This window comes from Anopheles coluzzii, chromosome 3 (genome assembly GCF_943734685.1).
Source record: "Anopheles coluzzii chromosome 3, AcolN3, whole genome shotgun sequence".
Taxonomy (NCBI): Eukaryota; Metazoa; Arthropoda; class Insecta; order Diptera; family Culicidae; genus Anopheles; species Anopheles coluzzii.
The window spans coordinates 6,097,866-6,111,578 of record NC_064671.1 but is presented as its reverse complement, the minus strand read 5'-3'; the positions used below and the strand labels follow the sequence as shown (position 1 = coordinate 6,111,578).

Below are 13,713 nucleotides of genomic sequence, written 5' to 3'. Positions count from 1 at the left end.
TGACAAAAGTTGACTAAAAGTGAAAAAAATTGACGTCCGCAAAAAGCGTAAACAAACAACTATTTGGCGCAGTTGTGACCCATTGCTACGATAATAGTGCTAAAATCCATGATTCTAATTGATTTATGTACCTATTTCGTGCTTCTTAAACAAAATATCGATGATTTTTAGATGTTGGAGCTTTTTGTCGTTCTTGTGTATGTTTTTGGTGCGGCCACGAGAAAAAACTCTTTTTTGCAGTTGACAAGCAATTTTGACAAAGTTCAAAAATTTTTCAACATTTTGTCAGCTCCGTGGCCACGCGCTAAATTACGGACCTACGAAAAAAAACACACATTTTCGGTAAAATGATCAGCCGTACCGGCGAACTCGTTCGTTCCTGGGAAACCCGTATAGATTTTGTTCTGTCCAATCTAGTGGTACAACCCTGCCCACTCATGAGCGACGAATGTTTCTCGTCGAACGAGTTCGCCGGTACGGTTGAATTAGTTACTTCAAAATCACTAATATGCTGCAGTCCTGCTCTTAGCAAAATGGTAAGAGATGCACAAACATCTTGGCAACACATTTCAAAAGGTTGATATTTAACAAACGGAGGTGGCCATAACGGAACTAATGAAGCACAAACACGTTAAAATCAGCCGTACCGGCGAACTCGTTCGACGAGAAACATTTGTCGCTCATGAGTGGACAGGGTTGTACCACTAGGTTGGCCAGTACAAAATCTATATGGTTTTCTAATTTTTGATCTAGAGGGCTATGAAATGAGTGAAAATGAGCGTCGCGGCGAACGTTCCCAGGAACGAACGAGTTCGCCGGTATGGCTGAATGTTCATAATTGAAAAGAAAAATCCTTCCGTGGTTTCAGAATGCTAATAGACTGTTCTGGGGCGAAAATAGTGTTCGTTATAGCCATCATTGGTACTATAGCCACAATGGGTACACTTACTCTATAGAGCGTTAAGGCCAGAGGACATTGTCCGTACTCGCTAGTGTAATTTCGATTTTCACTAGCGCATCTGGCGGCGGCTGGTGGAAGCTTTTTTCATCATCGAGGGAATGGTCGCGCCAGATTTTCTTTAAAAAAATGGCTGAAATACTTCCACAATATCAACATTATCTATCAATTGCAAAGATTTTCCAGCCCAGTTTAAGTGAAAAAAATATGAAAAATAACCTATTTTTTGAAGCGGCTACAAATTGTTTGGCAACATGCTTCGGTCAGTCGCCGCCAGATGGGGCCTTACTTTTTCACTCCCTCCACCTTTTTCACTTTCCCCCGGCCTTTACTTTTTCACTCTACTGTCTCCTTTCCAGTTATGACCAATTATTTTGCCAACATTCGCCAATCTTTCCAATCATTAAAATCTTTTAATATTGATTATTAGGGGTCAATCGACTTGGCAATATAGAAGCTTTGGTGTGCACTTTTAAGTACGTATATTATGAATTTTATTTCGTTACCCTTCATCTGTGCCATTTTAACTGGTAACTTCAAAGATAACATATATTCGCTGATCTCCAATGTGATCACCACCTTTGGCAAAACCGTTTGCAATCCGCTTCAAACGATCGCGAATTCCCAACGCTGGCTATTCGAAGTTGTGCTTCAACTAACACTCGCCGGGAGTGTATTTGCAACTTGTCCTGCCAATTAAATGATTCGACGTATTCTTTCGCGATGGAATTGGCATGCATGTTCCAAACCCGATTCTTGATCGTATGTTGTCGCAATATTGATGATCTCAATTACGTAGCGCTTGTAGGAGTGAGAGGGGGTTAAATCAAGCGTTACGATTAGTTATATGGGGAAACGGATTTTGGTACTTTGTATGTACCATGCAACCGAATAGTCCGTCATTGCTAGGGGGCCGGTTTTTGCGAGGATTTAACCCATGCGAGCCCATGGAGCAAAGACCGCAGTGGCACGTATTCCATTGTAAAAGCACACTTTTGATGATGGTGGCACACATGCGTTTCGCAGGTGGCGACACGGGACTCTACACGCAAATGGCACGAGAGTTAACTATAACGCTAGAAACAGGTGTAAAACCAATCCAATTCTCTTTCAAACTCAATTCGATTCAAACAAACTAAAGATGGAGTTAATGCGGATAGCCCTGCTTTCGTCAGAGTTGATCATTGGTCGTAATGTTATGGAGTCAACGAAAATGTAGCCGAAACTCCTGCATACGATACCGATTTTGTTCGTAATTTGTAAGACATGCGTAACATAGTAAGCATCACATGTTACGTAAAAAAGAATCATTAATTTGATGATGATACAATATCTAAATCCAAAGAATCATTTCTGGAAAGATGGACATATTTATGGAGGACCAGGAAGATGACTGGATGATATACGCATACGATGATGGTGATGCAAGAACATTGCAAACGACGCTGAGGATCCGACTATCGGAATCAATAAAAGTGAGTGATTTGTCTTTGGAACTACATTTAGGAAGAGCTACACTTATCCAAAGTTTTTCTAACGCTAAACTTATTTAAATCATCGAAAGTTGGTATAATTTAACATGCAAACAATTTTGAAACCATCGCCACGATCGCCATTAGTATCATTGGTACGCCAGGAAGAACTAGAACCATTTCTACAGTTGGTCTCAATTTTTTTGCAATTGCTTACCCACGCTCTACATTTTGCCTCTGGATGAGCTGTGACGTGTTAGCACAAGCGCATGTTTACATAGATGGGGATGATGGTGGCGATGAAAATACTTCACTGGTCTGCACACGCTCGCGGACAGGAAAAAAAGCAACCAGTGTTGAACTGAATGATCGTCGAAAAACAACCACAGGCATACTACGGGCAGAACGAAAAAATAATCTGCTTGGTTTTTCCTAAAAACGAACAGTAACGGTGGAGCCGCGCAACAGTCGTGGATTGAAAACGCTTGAGGATACAGGAGTTTGCGATGAGCACGTTTAGTGTTGCGCTCGTGCTGGTGCTTTGCACCATACAGGTTTGCTTATATACGCACGCGACGAGTGCGACAAACTACATCCAGTTCGGTTTCTTTTGTTTTTTCAGCACTTGGTCGTGGCTATACCTCGTCCCGATTTTGGAGTTTACGCCCCCGTGTACGGCAGTGGTGACGTTTCCACTAACGCCAAGGAGAGCGGTGCGCTGATCGCGAAGGTGAACATCTCCCTGGATGTGCAGCTCGTATCTGGCTACCCGCTGCTGGAGATAATCAAGACGCAGCTGATCGCTATTGCGGACAACTTCACCCAGAGTGCCCTGGCTGTGTCCAATTCGATCGATACGCTCGCTCTCAGCAACGGTACATTGGACAGTGCGTTTGGTCAATTCAACAACGCAAGCGGTGAATTCTTTTACCTGATTACCCAAGGACTGACCGGTTATCTGAACGAGCTGGACACAAAGCTCGACAAATCAATCAGCACCATGCTGGACGACGGATTGCAGGAGGTGAACAGTGAGTTGATCCGGCTCGCCGTGCTGATGGACTCGTTGAAAGCGAAGCTGAAGCTAGCGGTGAAAGCTGCCGCTTCCAACGAAATACCGAAAGCAGTTTTGCGCCAGTACGTGCCGACCAACCTGACGAACCAGATCTCGAAGAGTGTGATTACGCTCAAGGCTGGCATCCCGCTGGTGACGTACATTATTGCCAACTCGATCGAGAATCTGAAGACGGCGGATGACTACATTATCGCATCGGGCTCGGCCGCCTCTCAAACGTTCGACGATGTTAGCAAGGGGTTGGAAAATCTCGAAACGGAGGTGCAGCAGTACAGTGACGACACTAGCGAAATTACCGCCATCATCGATCCGGTGTATAAGACCAACTTCAACTTTTCCGGCGTCAATCTGTCGAGCATACCGTTGATTCAGAACCAGATGAACGAGTACACGGTAACGTACACGACGGATCTTAATTCTACGATAGCCGATATTAAGCAGTACTACGAAACATACAAGCAAGCGATCCCGCTGGTTTCCGACGGGCTGGGCGCCTTCTACAGTACCAATGCATGCGGCCATCTGGTGCGGCTGGTGAAGGTGCTGATCTCGAACGGACCGTACGCAGACTACTGTTACAACAAGTACAGTCCGCGCTCATTCGCCCTGTTCGATCAACAGTCGCGCGAGGTAAGCCGCTGCGTGGATCAGGAGATCACGCGCTTGCTGAAGCTGCAACAGGTGCTGCTCGCCATGGCCAAAACGCTGCTGTTCGACATCGAAGATGTACTGGCACAGGTTACGCTTTGCTCCCGCTCACCGCTAGTATGCAACACTAATGTATGTCGTTCTACTATATAGGCTTAAGGTTTTCATTCCCTTGGAGTTATCGCTAACTGTAGGGCATATATTTGCCATTTTCCTGCTTTTTTTCTCTCTGCTCTATTCTAGGAGGTCGAAACCTTATTCAAAAACGTCAACATAGTGGCGAGGCGGCACCAGAACACTATGCGAAACATCGTCAAATACGAGACGGTGGCCGGCCTGAACCGTCTCAGCGCCTGTTTCAGCACCTCCAAATATATGCTGGTGATTGCCATCAACAATATGATTCCAGAAATGGACCAATGTGCAAAAATGGGCCCGTATGTGTAATTGCAAGCTAACAGCCGACTGACTGATGCCCTACTGCCCACAAGGAACTGTTCATAAGGTAGAAATACTGTCAGAAGGGCTTTTAAGTAAGTTATAGGCCCATTGTTACACGCCACGGGTAAAATCTCAGAAAAAAAGCATTCTAAATTAGAAATAACCAACTTGCTACACTTGCTTCAAGAAACGGGAAAGAAACTATCGTTGGCCTGAAAACGTCCACTTACTTCCAGACCGCCGGCTGTTGGTTCAGCTGCTGGGTGCCAGCTTTGTTTGTGTTTTCTGTTTCTGTTTCAACGAAATTATTTCGACTGGCTTTCAAGAGACTCACACTTGAAGCACGGCGTGTCTGTATTGAGGAACATAGCACAGCTTTATTTTAAGTCTCTCTGAACATTTTTAAAATCACTGAAATCCTCAAATGATTGCATCCATAATCAAGCGATCAAGAACGCATAATCAAACTGTCCAAGAATCATTGTCAAACATCATCATCAGATCATCATTTTCCATCACCATTTGTCAATTGAACATTTAAAAAATCTCACAGTTCACTAATCCATCCTTCTTCTTCTTCTATTTGGCGTAACGTCCTACGAGAACATGCCCCCCGCCGGCCTATACAGGCTTTCGCGACTTTATTCATTACCACGCAGCCGGATAAGTAAGTCCTTGCTACGGGGGGACGGTCCATTCTAGGCTTGAACCCATGACGGGCATGTTATTGAGTCAGTCGAGTTGACGACTATACCACGGGACCGCACCCATTGCTAATCCTTATTCCATGATTTGATGTCAGTCATGATTGCTTGGTGACCTCATTTCCTTTTCCATTTCATCAATTGTTGTGTATCCCTTCTGAGGCCTTTCATCGGCTGCGATCTTTAGCTAAAAAGTGAACGTTACAGCTCTACTTGGTATAAAAATACTAACTGAATTTAAGAAATGTTTACATTTATATAATATTGAAGCTTGTTCTGCGTCTACACGTTAGATTAAAATAGTGCAAACTATAAACTATACTTTTTAACCTTTTGCAAAGTCATCACGAACCGCCATTTAGCCGACCATAGTTTGAAGAGCGATTGTTAAGGTTTAGGCGACAGGCAGTTTTTTTTTTACAAAATCTTCTTTCATTATTAGGAACCCACTTTTCAGCTTTTTCCTTGTACCTGTGTATATGCTCTTTTCTAAAGCTTTTGAGCGTTTGATACATTTGCTGTTAACACTTTTTGTAATAACTAACCAACATGAATCAGCGACTCATGATGGAAACGATCAGCTTTCAGGCTTGCAGCAGTCTGCGCCACCATCCATTCGACCGTTCGGGGTTACCATGCATTAGTGTAACTATTCGAAAATAGATCAAATACACGGTTGCCCAGTCAGTAAATAAAAGAACAACTATCTACAGGCCTGTTCTCGTGCGTTTGTCAAGAATCTCCAATATATGGTAACGTTCTATTTAATTAAGTACCTTTCGTTGCAATGCAATGCACGCCTCAATATCAACTGCCGAGAAATATGTATTCTCACTGTCTCTTCCTCTCTCTCTCTTTCTTTTTTTCTTTCGTTTTGTTTTGTTTTGTGATGAAATGAACCCATTCCCCGATAGTTGCACAGCATCGTTTAGATAGCTGGTGCCCACAAGATGCCGGATGATGCAACGAACAACCAAAGAAAGATGTATTCGCTTCAGAAATTTGATTTATAGAGATACCACCATCACTGTGCGGTGGAAATAGTTTTTGGAGGCCGATCCGTGCACACCCTCTATTACTAGTACCTCAGTGAACCACAGCGACCATGCAAGTGCTCCACCGTTGGCCGGTACTCCTCGTACCGTTGGTATTTTGTTTGGTGATGGTGCAGGTAATTCGAGCTGGTTTGCTGCTGCTACCGTGAATGACGCTCTGTACCACTCTGTATTGCAGCACGCTGGAGCGATACCGAACCCGGACTTTGGTGTGCCCGTTACGATCAATCCGGTAAGGAACGAGGTCATACTGGAGGCGTCGCTGCTGACCAGCGAGTTTGTCAGCGTTGCCAACGTGAGCGTTCGGCTCGTGTCGGGCACGGCGATGCTGACCCAGGTACAGGCGGCCGTCGTTTCGATCGGCCAGCGGTTCCGTGACGGTGGTATCGCGCTAATGCAACTGCTAGTCACACTCGCGACCAGCACCGGCACAATGGGGAACGCGAACGCCTTCATGCCCGCGTACCAAGGGATCGACGCATTGCAACAGCTAACCAAGACCGGCTTTGCGACCGAGCTGGCCAACATCGGCAGGGTAGTGCCACCGCCGTCGACGCTGGTGCAAAAGTTTAACGACGCGTTTCGTGAGATGCAAGGCGCACTCAACCAGCTGCGCCTCAGCCTGGAGGCGCTGGAGCGCGATATTCGCAAATCCCGCCAGAACGTGCCCGCCCGAACGCAGAGCGACGTCACGCAGGCACTGATTGCGTTGCGGCCGTGCATTCACGCCGTACGGTACATGGTGCGGACCACCCTGATGTACCTGCTGGAAGCGGACGAGTTCATGGTAGATGTCGCCAAAGAGTTGAACGCGTTCGACACATCCATGCGCAACACGCTCGCCAATTTTAGCATAGAAACGAACAAACTGAAAGAAGACGCGGTGCAGTACATAAGCGACACGTTCGGCTGTAGCCTGCTGGAGCAGCACGAGGCGCTACAACCGCTAATGCCACAGCTGTCGGCTATCTCCAGCTATGCCACCGCACTGCAGCAACCGCTCGACGGTATCCTGGCCGAGCTTGGACCGTCCGCTATCGCCGCCCGAACGGATGTATTCGTGCAAGCCTTCGACCAGTACCGGGTGGATGCAGTCGCGGTCTCGACCACTGCGGCCGGACTCTTCGTACGTTCGGCCACGGCGCAGCTGCTACGCACGATGGTACTGACGTTGATTGCGTTCGGTCCCCAGAACGAGTACTGCTTCAATTGGTTTGCCTGGCGCGCCTACAGCCTGTACGCGTTGCACCTTAACGCAGCGAGCAAGTGCTACGAGGCGGAACAGGATCGGCTTAAAACGATGGTCGAGTTCCTGCGCCACGTGGTGGATGTGGTGCTGTACGATGTGGAGGAACTGGTGGACAATCTGTCGGTCTGTGTGAATCTTGTACCGGGCGGCGGTGTGTCTTGCGTCGAGCAGGTTAGTATAACAAGGCGGTCAGCGTTTGAATCGGTACTTGCATTGGAGCATCTCCTCTATTTCTTTCTTTCTTTCCAGCAAGCAAATCTGTACACAGCGGTACTGCTTACACTATCCAAGATGCTAGACGATGGGGGTAGGCTCATCGCCGAAGAGTTTGCCGTCAGCTCGGCCAGACTCGGTGCGTGCCTATCCTCCGGCGAACAGACGACGCTTAACGACGTTGATAAATGGGAAAAGCTAGTGAAACTTTGCCAGACGCCACGTAATCAATAAAGTGCATGCAGCGACAGAGCATCATGCATCATGAAAAATGGAGTTTGTTTTTGGTCAATTTATGATGACCGGTTACTGTTTTCCTTCATCCGAAAGTTGTGTTGCAATACATTGAGAATCCATTGTACAATCCGATCATTCTCCAGCTCTTTGCATTAAGATCCGTTACCCCGAAACCGCACTGTGTGCACAGCTGGGACGGTTGAAAATCTGTACACTCATACAAGCTGGCTGGAGTGTTTACCTTCTGGTACAGGGCGCGACACTCGGCAGCCCGATCTCGGCTCAGTGCTATTCTCGTGCTGTCAGGGAATAAACGATGAAACTATTTTACGGCGCGTTCATCCTCGCTCTGCTCGGACGGGTAAGTTTGGGCGCCAGCCCCTCTCTTTCAAGCGCATTCATTCGATACGACTTTCCCCTTCCCAACTGGTAGGATGTTTCCGGCGAGCCAAGGCCCGATTTCGGCGTCATAGGAAATATCGCCGGAAGTATTCAAGCCGGCACGGTAGCGAACGAGACGGGCGAATCGTTCGATCAGATCGATTTCAAGACGATCACGCTAAAATCCCACTACACCGTGCTGAAGACGCTCAACACACAGCTAACGATAATCGGCAACAACATCTCCACGACCGGCCTGAAGCTGACGGACAGCCTGGAAGTGCTCGCTCCCAGCAATGGCTCCCTGCCGCAAGTGTACAACAATGTCACTGTGGCGATCGTGAAACTGCAAACGCTGCTCCAAACCGGCCTCACCCCCCAAACGGCCGTGATCGAGCAGCTGGTCGGCAAGTACATCGGCGACATGCTGACCGATGCGTCGCGCGAGCTGAACGCCACGCTCGTCCGCCTCACCGCCCAGCTCGGGCTGATGCAGGCGGGTGTGACCGCGGCGGTGGCTGCGACCGGCTCCAGCACCATTCCGGACACGGTGCTGCGGCGCTACGTCTCGCCCAAGGTGGTGTACGAGCTGTTGCGCGCGCTGCAGGACCTCAAGTCGCGCCTGCCGCTCGTGACGTACATTATCGAGCTGACGCTTGGCCATCTCAGTACGGCCGACGCGTTCCTGCTCGACTTTATGGACGGTGTCGACGAGAAGGTGCTGGAGACGATCCGGCACTACGACTCGATCCGGAAGGAGATGGAGGCGAGCTCGCTGACGGTGGCCGAGTCGATCGTGGCGCCGTTCAAAAAGTCGTACGAAAAGCAGATTAGCAGCATCGCGTACATCAAGTTCAACCTGCAAGCGTTGGACTCGTACGACGACTCGCTGAAGCCCGTGCTCAACGCGTATGCCGCCTTGTTCGGGCAAGCGAACCGGCTCACCATCCAGCCACAGGTTGACACCATATATACCAACTACCTGAAGAACATCGTCACACTGGACGACTATCTCGACCGGTTCTACAACGACAAGCTTTGCACGCCGACCAAGGCCGTGCTGGAGGTGCTGATCGCGTCCGGCCCGTGGGCCGAGTACTGCTTCAGCAAGTACTCGCCCCGGCTGCTCGGCCTGGTGTCCGTCAATGCCAACCGCTTCCTGATGTGCTACCAGATCGAGGCCGAACGGCTGGCGAAGGTCGCTACGCTTGTCGAGCGACTGGTCGCGCAGATCGTGTACGGCGTGGAGGATCTGGCCACCCATCTGATTGCCTGCTTTAACCGGATCCCTGATGGATCGGAGTGTATAGCTTCGGTAAAATGGGGTGTTTGGGAATGAATCGTTCGCTTGAGAAGGTAAACTATACTGTGGTTTTCTTCTTCCACACAGATCGGACCGGACTATAGCGAGCTGGTGGCAACCCTGAAGCTGAAGGTGGACGACGTGCAGCGACTGCTGACCGCCCAGACGACGGCCAGCTACAATCGTGCGGCGGCGTGCATTGCCAGCGGAAAGTGCGGCTTTGTCGCCTCGTCCGAAACGTACGTGAAGGACATTAAGCTGTGCGAAACTAAGGGACCGAAAGTCTGAACAGTTGCCGAATAAACAGAACTATCGGGAGGAAAAAATGTACATCATTGAGCTGTAGCCTAATTATTTGCCAGTGGTTCTATGGAAGCCTTAGTATTGCAGATTTATCAACTAAAAGAAACAGTTTCACTGCATTCGTTGCAGTCTGTGTGCACAACTTAATGTTGCAAAATATTCCTAAAAGGCCTAAGAAAGGGGAACTGTTTCCAAGAATTACAGCAGAGGCGGGAGAATTTGCACAGCTGCATACAGCAGCTGCTCGTCCGTTTGAAGCGTTATCTTTTTCCCCGAATCGTTTTTATGGGCATTATTCTACACAAGTGTCTCATCGATACGATAAGAAGTTTTAAAAATTCTATCAAACTTTTGGCGACGCATTCAAATTTCAGATTTGTTATTGAATTCATCACAATAGTAGCGTCGACTGTTTAACCTACAAGTATAAACGAGCCTAGTATTTTCCTGTTAATTTTGAAGAGTTCGGTCGAAGGAACGGAGCGAATCATGTTACCTTAGTAAAGAAACGTAACATTACACTTAGAATTAGATAGACGTCATATGTCATGGTTGTCAGTCCATAATCTACATGGACAAAGCCCCACATACACAGTCTCAATATGTGGTACTTGGAAAGACCAAGACTGACTACGGTTGTTGCTTTAAATTTGGAGAAGATAAGCATTAGACATTTCGAGTAGTATCGAGAAGTTTAGAATCGAGGCTAGAAGGCTAGAATCGAGTAGTTTATCTAGGTATGGATGAAAGACTTCATGATTCTTGGGGTTTGATAATAACAGGTTTGAAGTATTCCGTTCCATAACCATGCAAACTGAAATTTTCAATCTCTGCGACCCGCATGCAAAACCAAGGCCAAGGTCGTAATTGAAAAAATGATACTACTAGGGCAAGTCCTAAGAATACTACTTGATGTTCGGCAGAGACCTATTGAGAAACTGAGATGAGAACCATGCCTTTTCTATGAGAGAATTATGAGAAACAAACATATATAAGATTTTGAAACAATATTACTAAAGCCTAATAAAATTATGATATATCCTTCAAAGCCATCATAAGGGCAGTGGACACAAAATTGTTTAACCCTCGTGTATTGGCTGCTCTCCATCGTGTAACACACTCAAAATGTGTCCTCATCGAGTGGCTCTAATAAAAAGGAGCCCAGAGCCCGTACGCCCTCCAGCAGCAGCAGCAGCAGCCTCCACAGACACCACCACATACACGCGTGGTGATGAGTTTGGTCAGCTGCACGGTGCTAACTGTGCAAATCGAGTGAAAGAAAACAACATACCTTTTTTCTTGCAGCGAATTCACCGCCAAAACGCTACCACACCTCTTCGCCCGTATGCGGTGTGCGCGTCTGGCACGAGCTGGAAACACTTGTGGATACGCCGTTATCACTACAGTTGATTCGTCAGCACCGTTAGCGCGTTTCACAGCACACGGAAACCCGCAGGAACGAGCCTGTTCTCGAGCCATCATCAAACTTTGCGCAATTTCACGTCCGTTTGCGTGATTGTTGCGCCGCAAACATGCTGCTAAAATCGGCACTACTACCGGTGCTGCTGCTCCTCGGTGCGCTGCAGGTAAGAAGAAGAGTCGTTGCATTAGTATTCCGTAGCTTTCGACTTGCCCCTTCCAACTTACCAGCTGCGTCGCTCTACTCTCTTTTGTCTGTACTTTATCCTTTTGACCGTAGCGCATCGAAGCAGAGCCACGGCCCGATTTCGCCATCAAGGCCACCATCTCAGGCACGGGGAACGTGGTGAAGAACTCCGGCAAAGTGAGCGCATCGTTCGATCTGGTCGATAACCTGAACCTAACGCTCACGAGCGGCTACAACCTGCTGAACGATATGAAGGCGGCCGTTCTGTACATCGGCAGCAATGTAACGGCAGCCGGTATGACATTTACCACCGCCCTCAACACGCTAGCCGCGGACCGATCGAACAACGTGAACGGTACGTTCGCTCCCGTATACCAGGCCATCACCGCAATGCGCACACTGCTGCAGACCGGGTTTACCGATCAGTTCGCCGCCCTGTCGAAGCAGGGCCCGTTCATCACGAAGCAGTTCAACGACGCGTTCCGCTCCATTCTCGATCGGTTGACCCTGTTCACCGGTGCGCTCGATCGGATGAAGACGGGCGTTACGTCGGCACGGGACGCAGCCGGCAACCCGCCGAACGGCATCTCCTCCGACAATCTGGCCCGGTACGTGCCGCTAAAGCTGTCGATCGATCTGCAGGACGCACTGTCGCGCCTGAACGCCGACATACCGCTCGTCACGTACATCGTGGAGGAAACGCAGCGGCGCCTTAGCACGGCCGATACGTTCGTCGATCAGATGCGCACCGAGGGCCATACGATGGTGAATGACGCAAAGAGCTCGAAGGACGTGCTGCTGAGCGACGTCGACACGATCAGCACGAACGTGATGGACGCGGTGGACAATCGCGTGGTGCCGGTGTACAACGAGCAGGTGGCCGCGCTGGCTACGGTGCAGACCGCGCTGCAGGCAATCACCACGTACGGGGACGATCTGCAGCCAGCACTCGACAGTCTGGCGGCAGTGCTGGACGCGAACGGTACCAGTGCGCTAACGGCCGACATCGATGCAAGGTTCACTGCGTACCAAACCGGCGTCAACGCGTCGGTCGCCAACTCATCGTCCGTGGAGCAGTTCATGGTCGGCGAAACCTGCGTCGGTCTGCGCAGCGTGGTCGAAGCGCTTGTGGCCAGTTCGCCGTACTCCAAGTTTTGCTACAGCAAATTCTCGCCCCAAATCTTCAACCAGTTTGCGCTGTCGTACTATACTGTTTCCGAATGCTACGACTTTGAGGTGTTCCGGCTGTACCAGCTGCAGGATCTGATGTCGCTCGTCGTCACCATGATCATCTACGACGTGGAGGATCTCGGGGCAGCGATCACTATTTGCGCACCGCTAACGGATGGTGCACCGTGCCTAACGATGGTAAGAGGCTCTTCTTTGCCACCGTATGCTTTCTCCAGAATTGAAGATGGCTAATGTTTTCCATGCTTTGCAGATTGGCCCATACTATGAAACGCTGGCAACCACCATAGGCCAAAAGCAAGCCTACATACTGAGCTTCATCCAGGAGGAAACCAAGTTCAGCTTGCAGCGACTGAGTTCGTGCGTCGTTGCAGCAAAGTACACAACGATCATTTCAGTTGCCGCCACCGTCTCGAATCTGAACAGCTGCATCCTCACCGGACCGGTGGCTGTTTAGAACCATGCGTCGCCGTTATGAAGTTCCTATTGCGTATCGGTTTGAATTAGAACGATCTGAAACAGAAAAAAACGCAAATAAAAAACAAAACTATTACAATCCCAAACAGAGCATCAGGATACATGAACCTCGACAAAGAGCCACGAGAATATATGAACCACGAGAAAGAGAAGATCGAAAAATTCCCTAAAATTCGAACCCATTCTCGAAAGATGGTTCCATATGAAAATAGTTATTTGAACTTCTTTTTGTCGAAGAGCTGTATGGATCTTCTGAACAGATTCATCAGCACAACTGTAATCCGTAGGCTTCCTCTGTTACGCGGTCTACTACTCATCTACTACTAAATATTCCTGCTACGCAATTGTACTTCTAACCGACTAAAGTTGCAACCAGTTCGGATTATGCAAAGCTCCGGTGAAA

The 13,713-nt window shown here is 48.5% G+C and overlaps 4 protein-coding genes across 4 annotated transcripts; all 4 read left to right on the top strand.

Moving 5' to 3' along the window:
• Window positions 1-2,776: 2,776 nt before the first annotated feature.
• Window positions 2,777-4,757, top strand: LOC120958956 (uncharacterized). The gene is made up of 3 exons (XM_040382051.2): window positions 2,777-2,984; window positions 3,053-4,285; window positions 4,397-4,757. The coding sequence occupies exons 1-3, from the start codon at window positions 2,937-2,939 to the stop codon at window positions 4,598-4,600; spliced, it is 1,485 nt and encodes a 494-aa protein (XP_040237985.2). The 5' UTR covers window positions 2,777-2,936; the 3' UTR covers window positions 4,601-4,757.
• Window positions 4,758-5,921: 1,164 nt separating this feature from the next.
• On the top strand, window positions 5,922-8,224 carry LOC125907555 (uncharacterized). Its single transcript, XM_049610637.1, has 2 exons — window positions 5,922-7,773; window positions 7,852-8,224. Exons 1-2 carry the CDS (start codon window positions 6,679-6,681, stop codon window positions 8,047-8,049), a joined length of 1,293 nt encoding a protein of 430 aa, XP_049466594.1. The 5' UTR covers window positions 5,922-6,678; the 3' UTR covers window positions 8,050-8,224.
• Window positions 8,225-8,322: 98 nt separating this feature from the next.
• On the top strand, window positions 8,323-10,066 carry LOC120958953 (uncharacterized). The gene is made up of 3 exons (XM_040382047.2): window positions 8,323-8,413; window positions 8,486-9,748; window positions 9,824-10,066. Exons 1-3 carry the CDS (start codon window positions 8,369-8,371, stop codon window positions 10,022-10,024), a joined length of 1,509 nt encoding a protein of 502 aa, XP_040237981.2. The 5' UTR covers window positions 8,323-8,368; the 3' UTR covers window positions 10,025-10,066.
• A 1,270-nt stretch (window positions 10,067-11,336) lies between these two features.
• Window positions 11,337-13,407, top strand: LOC120960047 (uncharacterized). The gene is made up of 3 exons (XM_049610633.1): window positions 11,337-11,625; window positions 11,739-13,013; window positions 13,087-13,407. The coding sequence occupies exons 1-3, from the start codon at window positions 11,572-11,574 to the stop codon at window positions 13,288-13,290; spliced, it is 1,533 nt and encodes a 510-aa protein (XP_049466590.1). The 5' UTR covers window positions 11,337-11,571; the 3' UTR covers window positions 13,291-13,407.
• The last annotated feature ends 306 nt before the right edge of the window (window positions 13,408-13,713 follow it).

Excerpts from the sequence above, each read along its gene's own strand:
- LOC120958953 (XM_040382047.2), top strand. The coding sequence starts at position 8,369 with ATGAAACTATTTTACGGCGCGTTCATCCTCGCTCTGCTCGGACGG. Across the intron at positions 8,414-8,485 it reads TCCTCGCTCTGCTCGGACGG|GATGTTTCCGGCGAGCCAAG; the intron begins GTAAGTTTGGGC and ends CCCAACTGGTAG. Across the intron at positions 9,749-9,823 it reads GATCGGAGTGTATAGCTTCG|ATCGGACCGGACTATAGCGA; the intron begins GTAAAATGGGGT and ends TCTTCCACACAG.
- LOC125907555 (XM_049610637.1), top strand. The coding sequence starts at position 6,679 with ATGCTGACCCAGGTACAGGCGGCCGTCGTTTCGATCGGCCAGCGGTTC. Across the intron at positions 7,774-7,851 it reads GTGTGTCTTGCGTCGAGCAG|CAAGCAAATCTGTACACAGC; the intron begins GTTAGTATAACA and ends CTTTCTTTCCAG.
- LOC120960047 (XM_049610633.1), top strand. The coding sequence starts at position 11,572 with ATGCTGCTAAAATCGGCACTACTACCGGTGCTGCTGCTCCTCGGTGCG. Across the intron at positions 11,626-11,738 it reads TGCTCCTCGGTGCGCTGCAG|CGCATCGAAGCAGAGCCACG; the intron begins GTAAGAAGAAGA and ends TTTTGACCGTAG. Across the intron at positions 13,014-13,086 it reads GTGCACCGTGCCTAACGATG|ATTGGCCCATACTATGAAAC; the intron begins GTAAGAGGCTCT and ends CATGCTTTGCAG.
- LOC120958956 (XM_040382051.2), top strand. The coding sequence starts at position 2,937 with ATGAGCACGTTTAGTGTTGCGCTCGTGCTGGTGCTTTGCACCATACAG. Across the intron at positions 2,985-3,052 it reads TGGTGCTTTGCACCATACAG|CACTTGGTCGTGGCTATACC; the intron begins GTTTGCTTATAT and ends TTGTTTTTTCAG. Across the intron at positions 4,286-4,396 it reads CGCTAGTATGCAACACTAAT|GAGGTCGAAACCTTATTCAA; the intron begins GTATGTCGTTCT and ends GCTCTATTCTAG.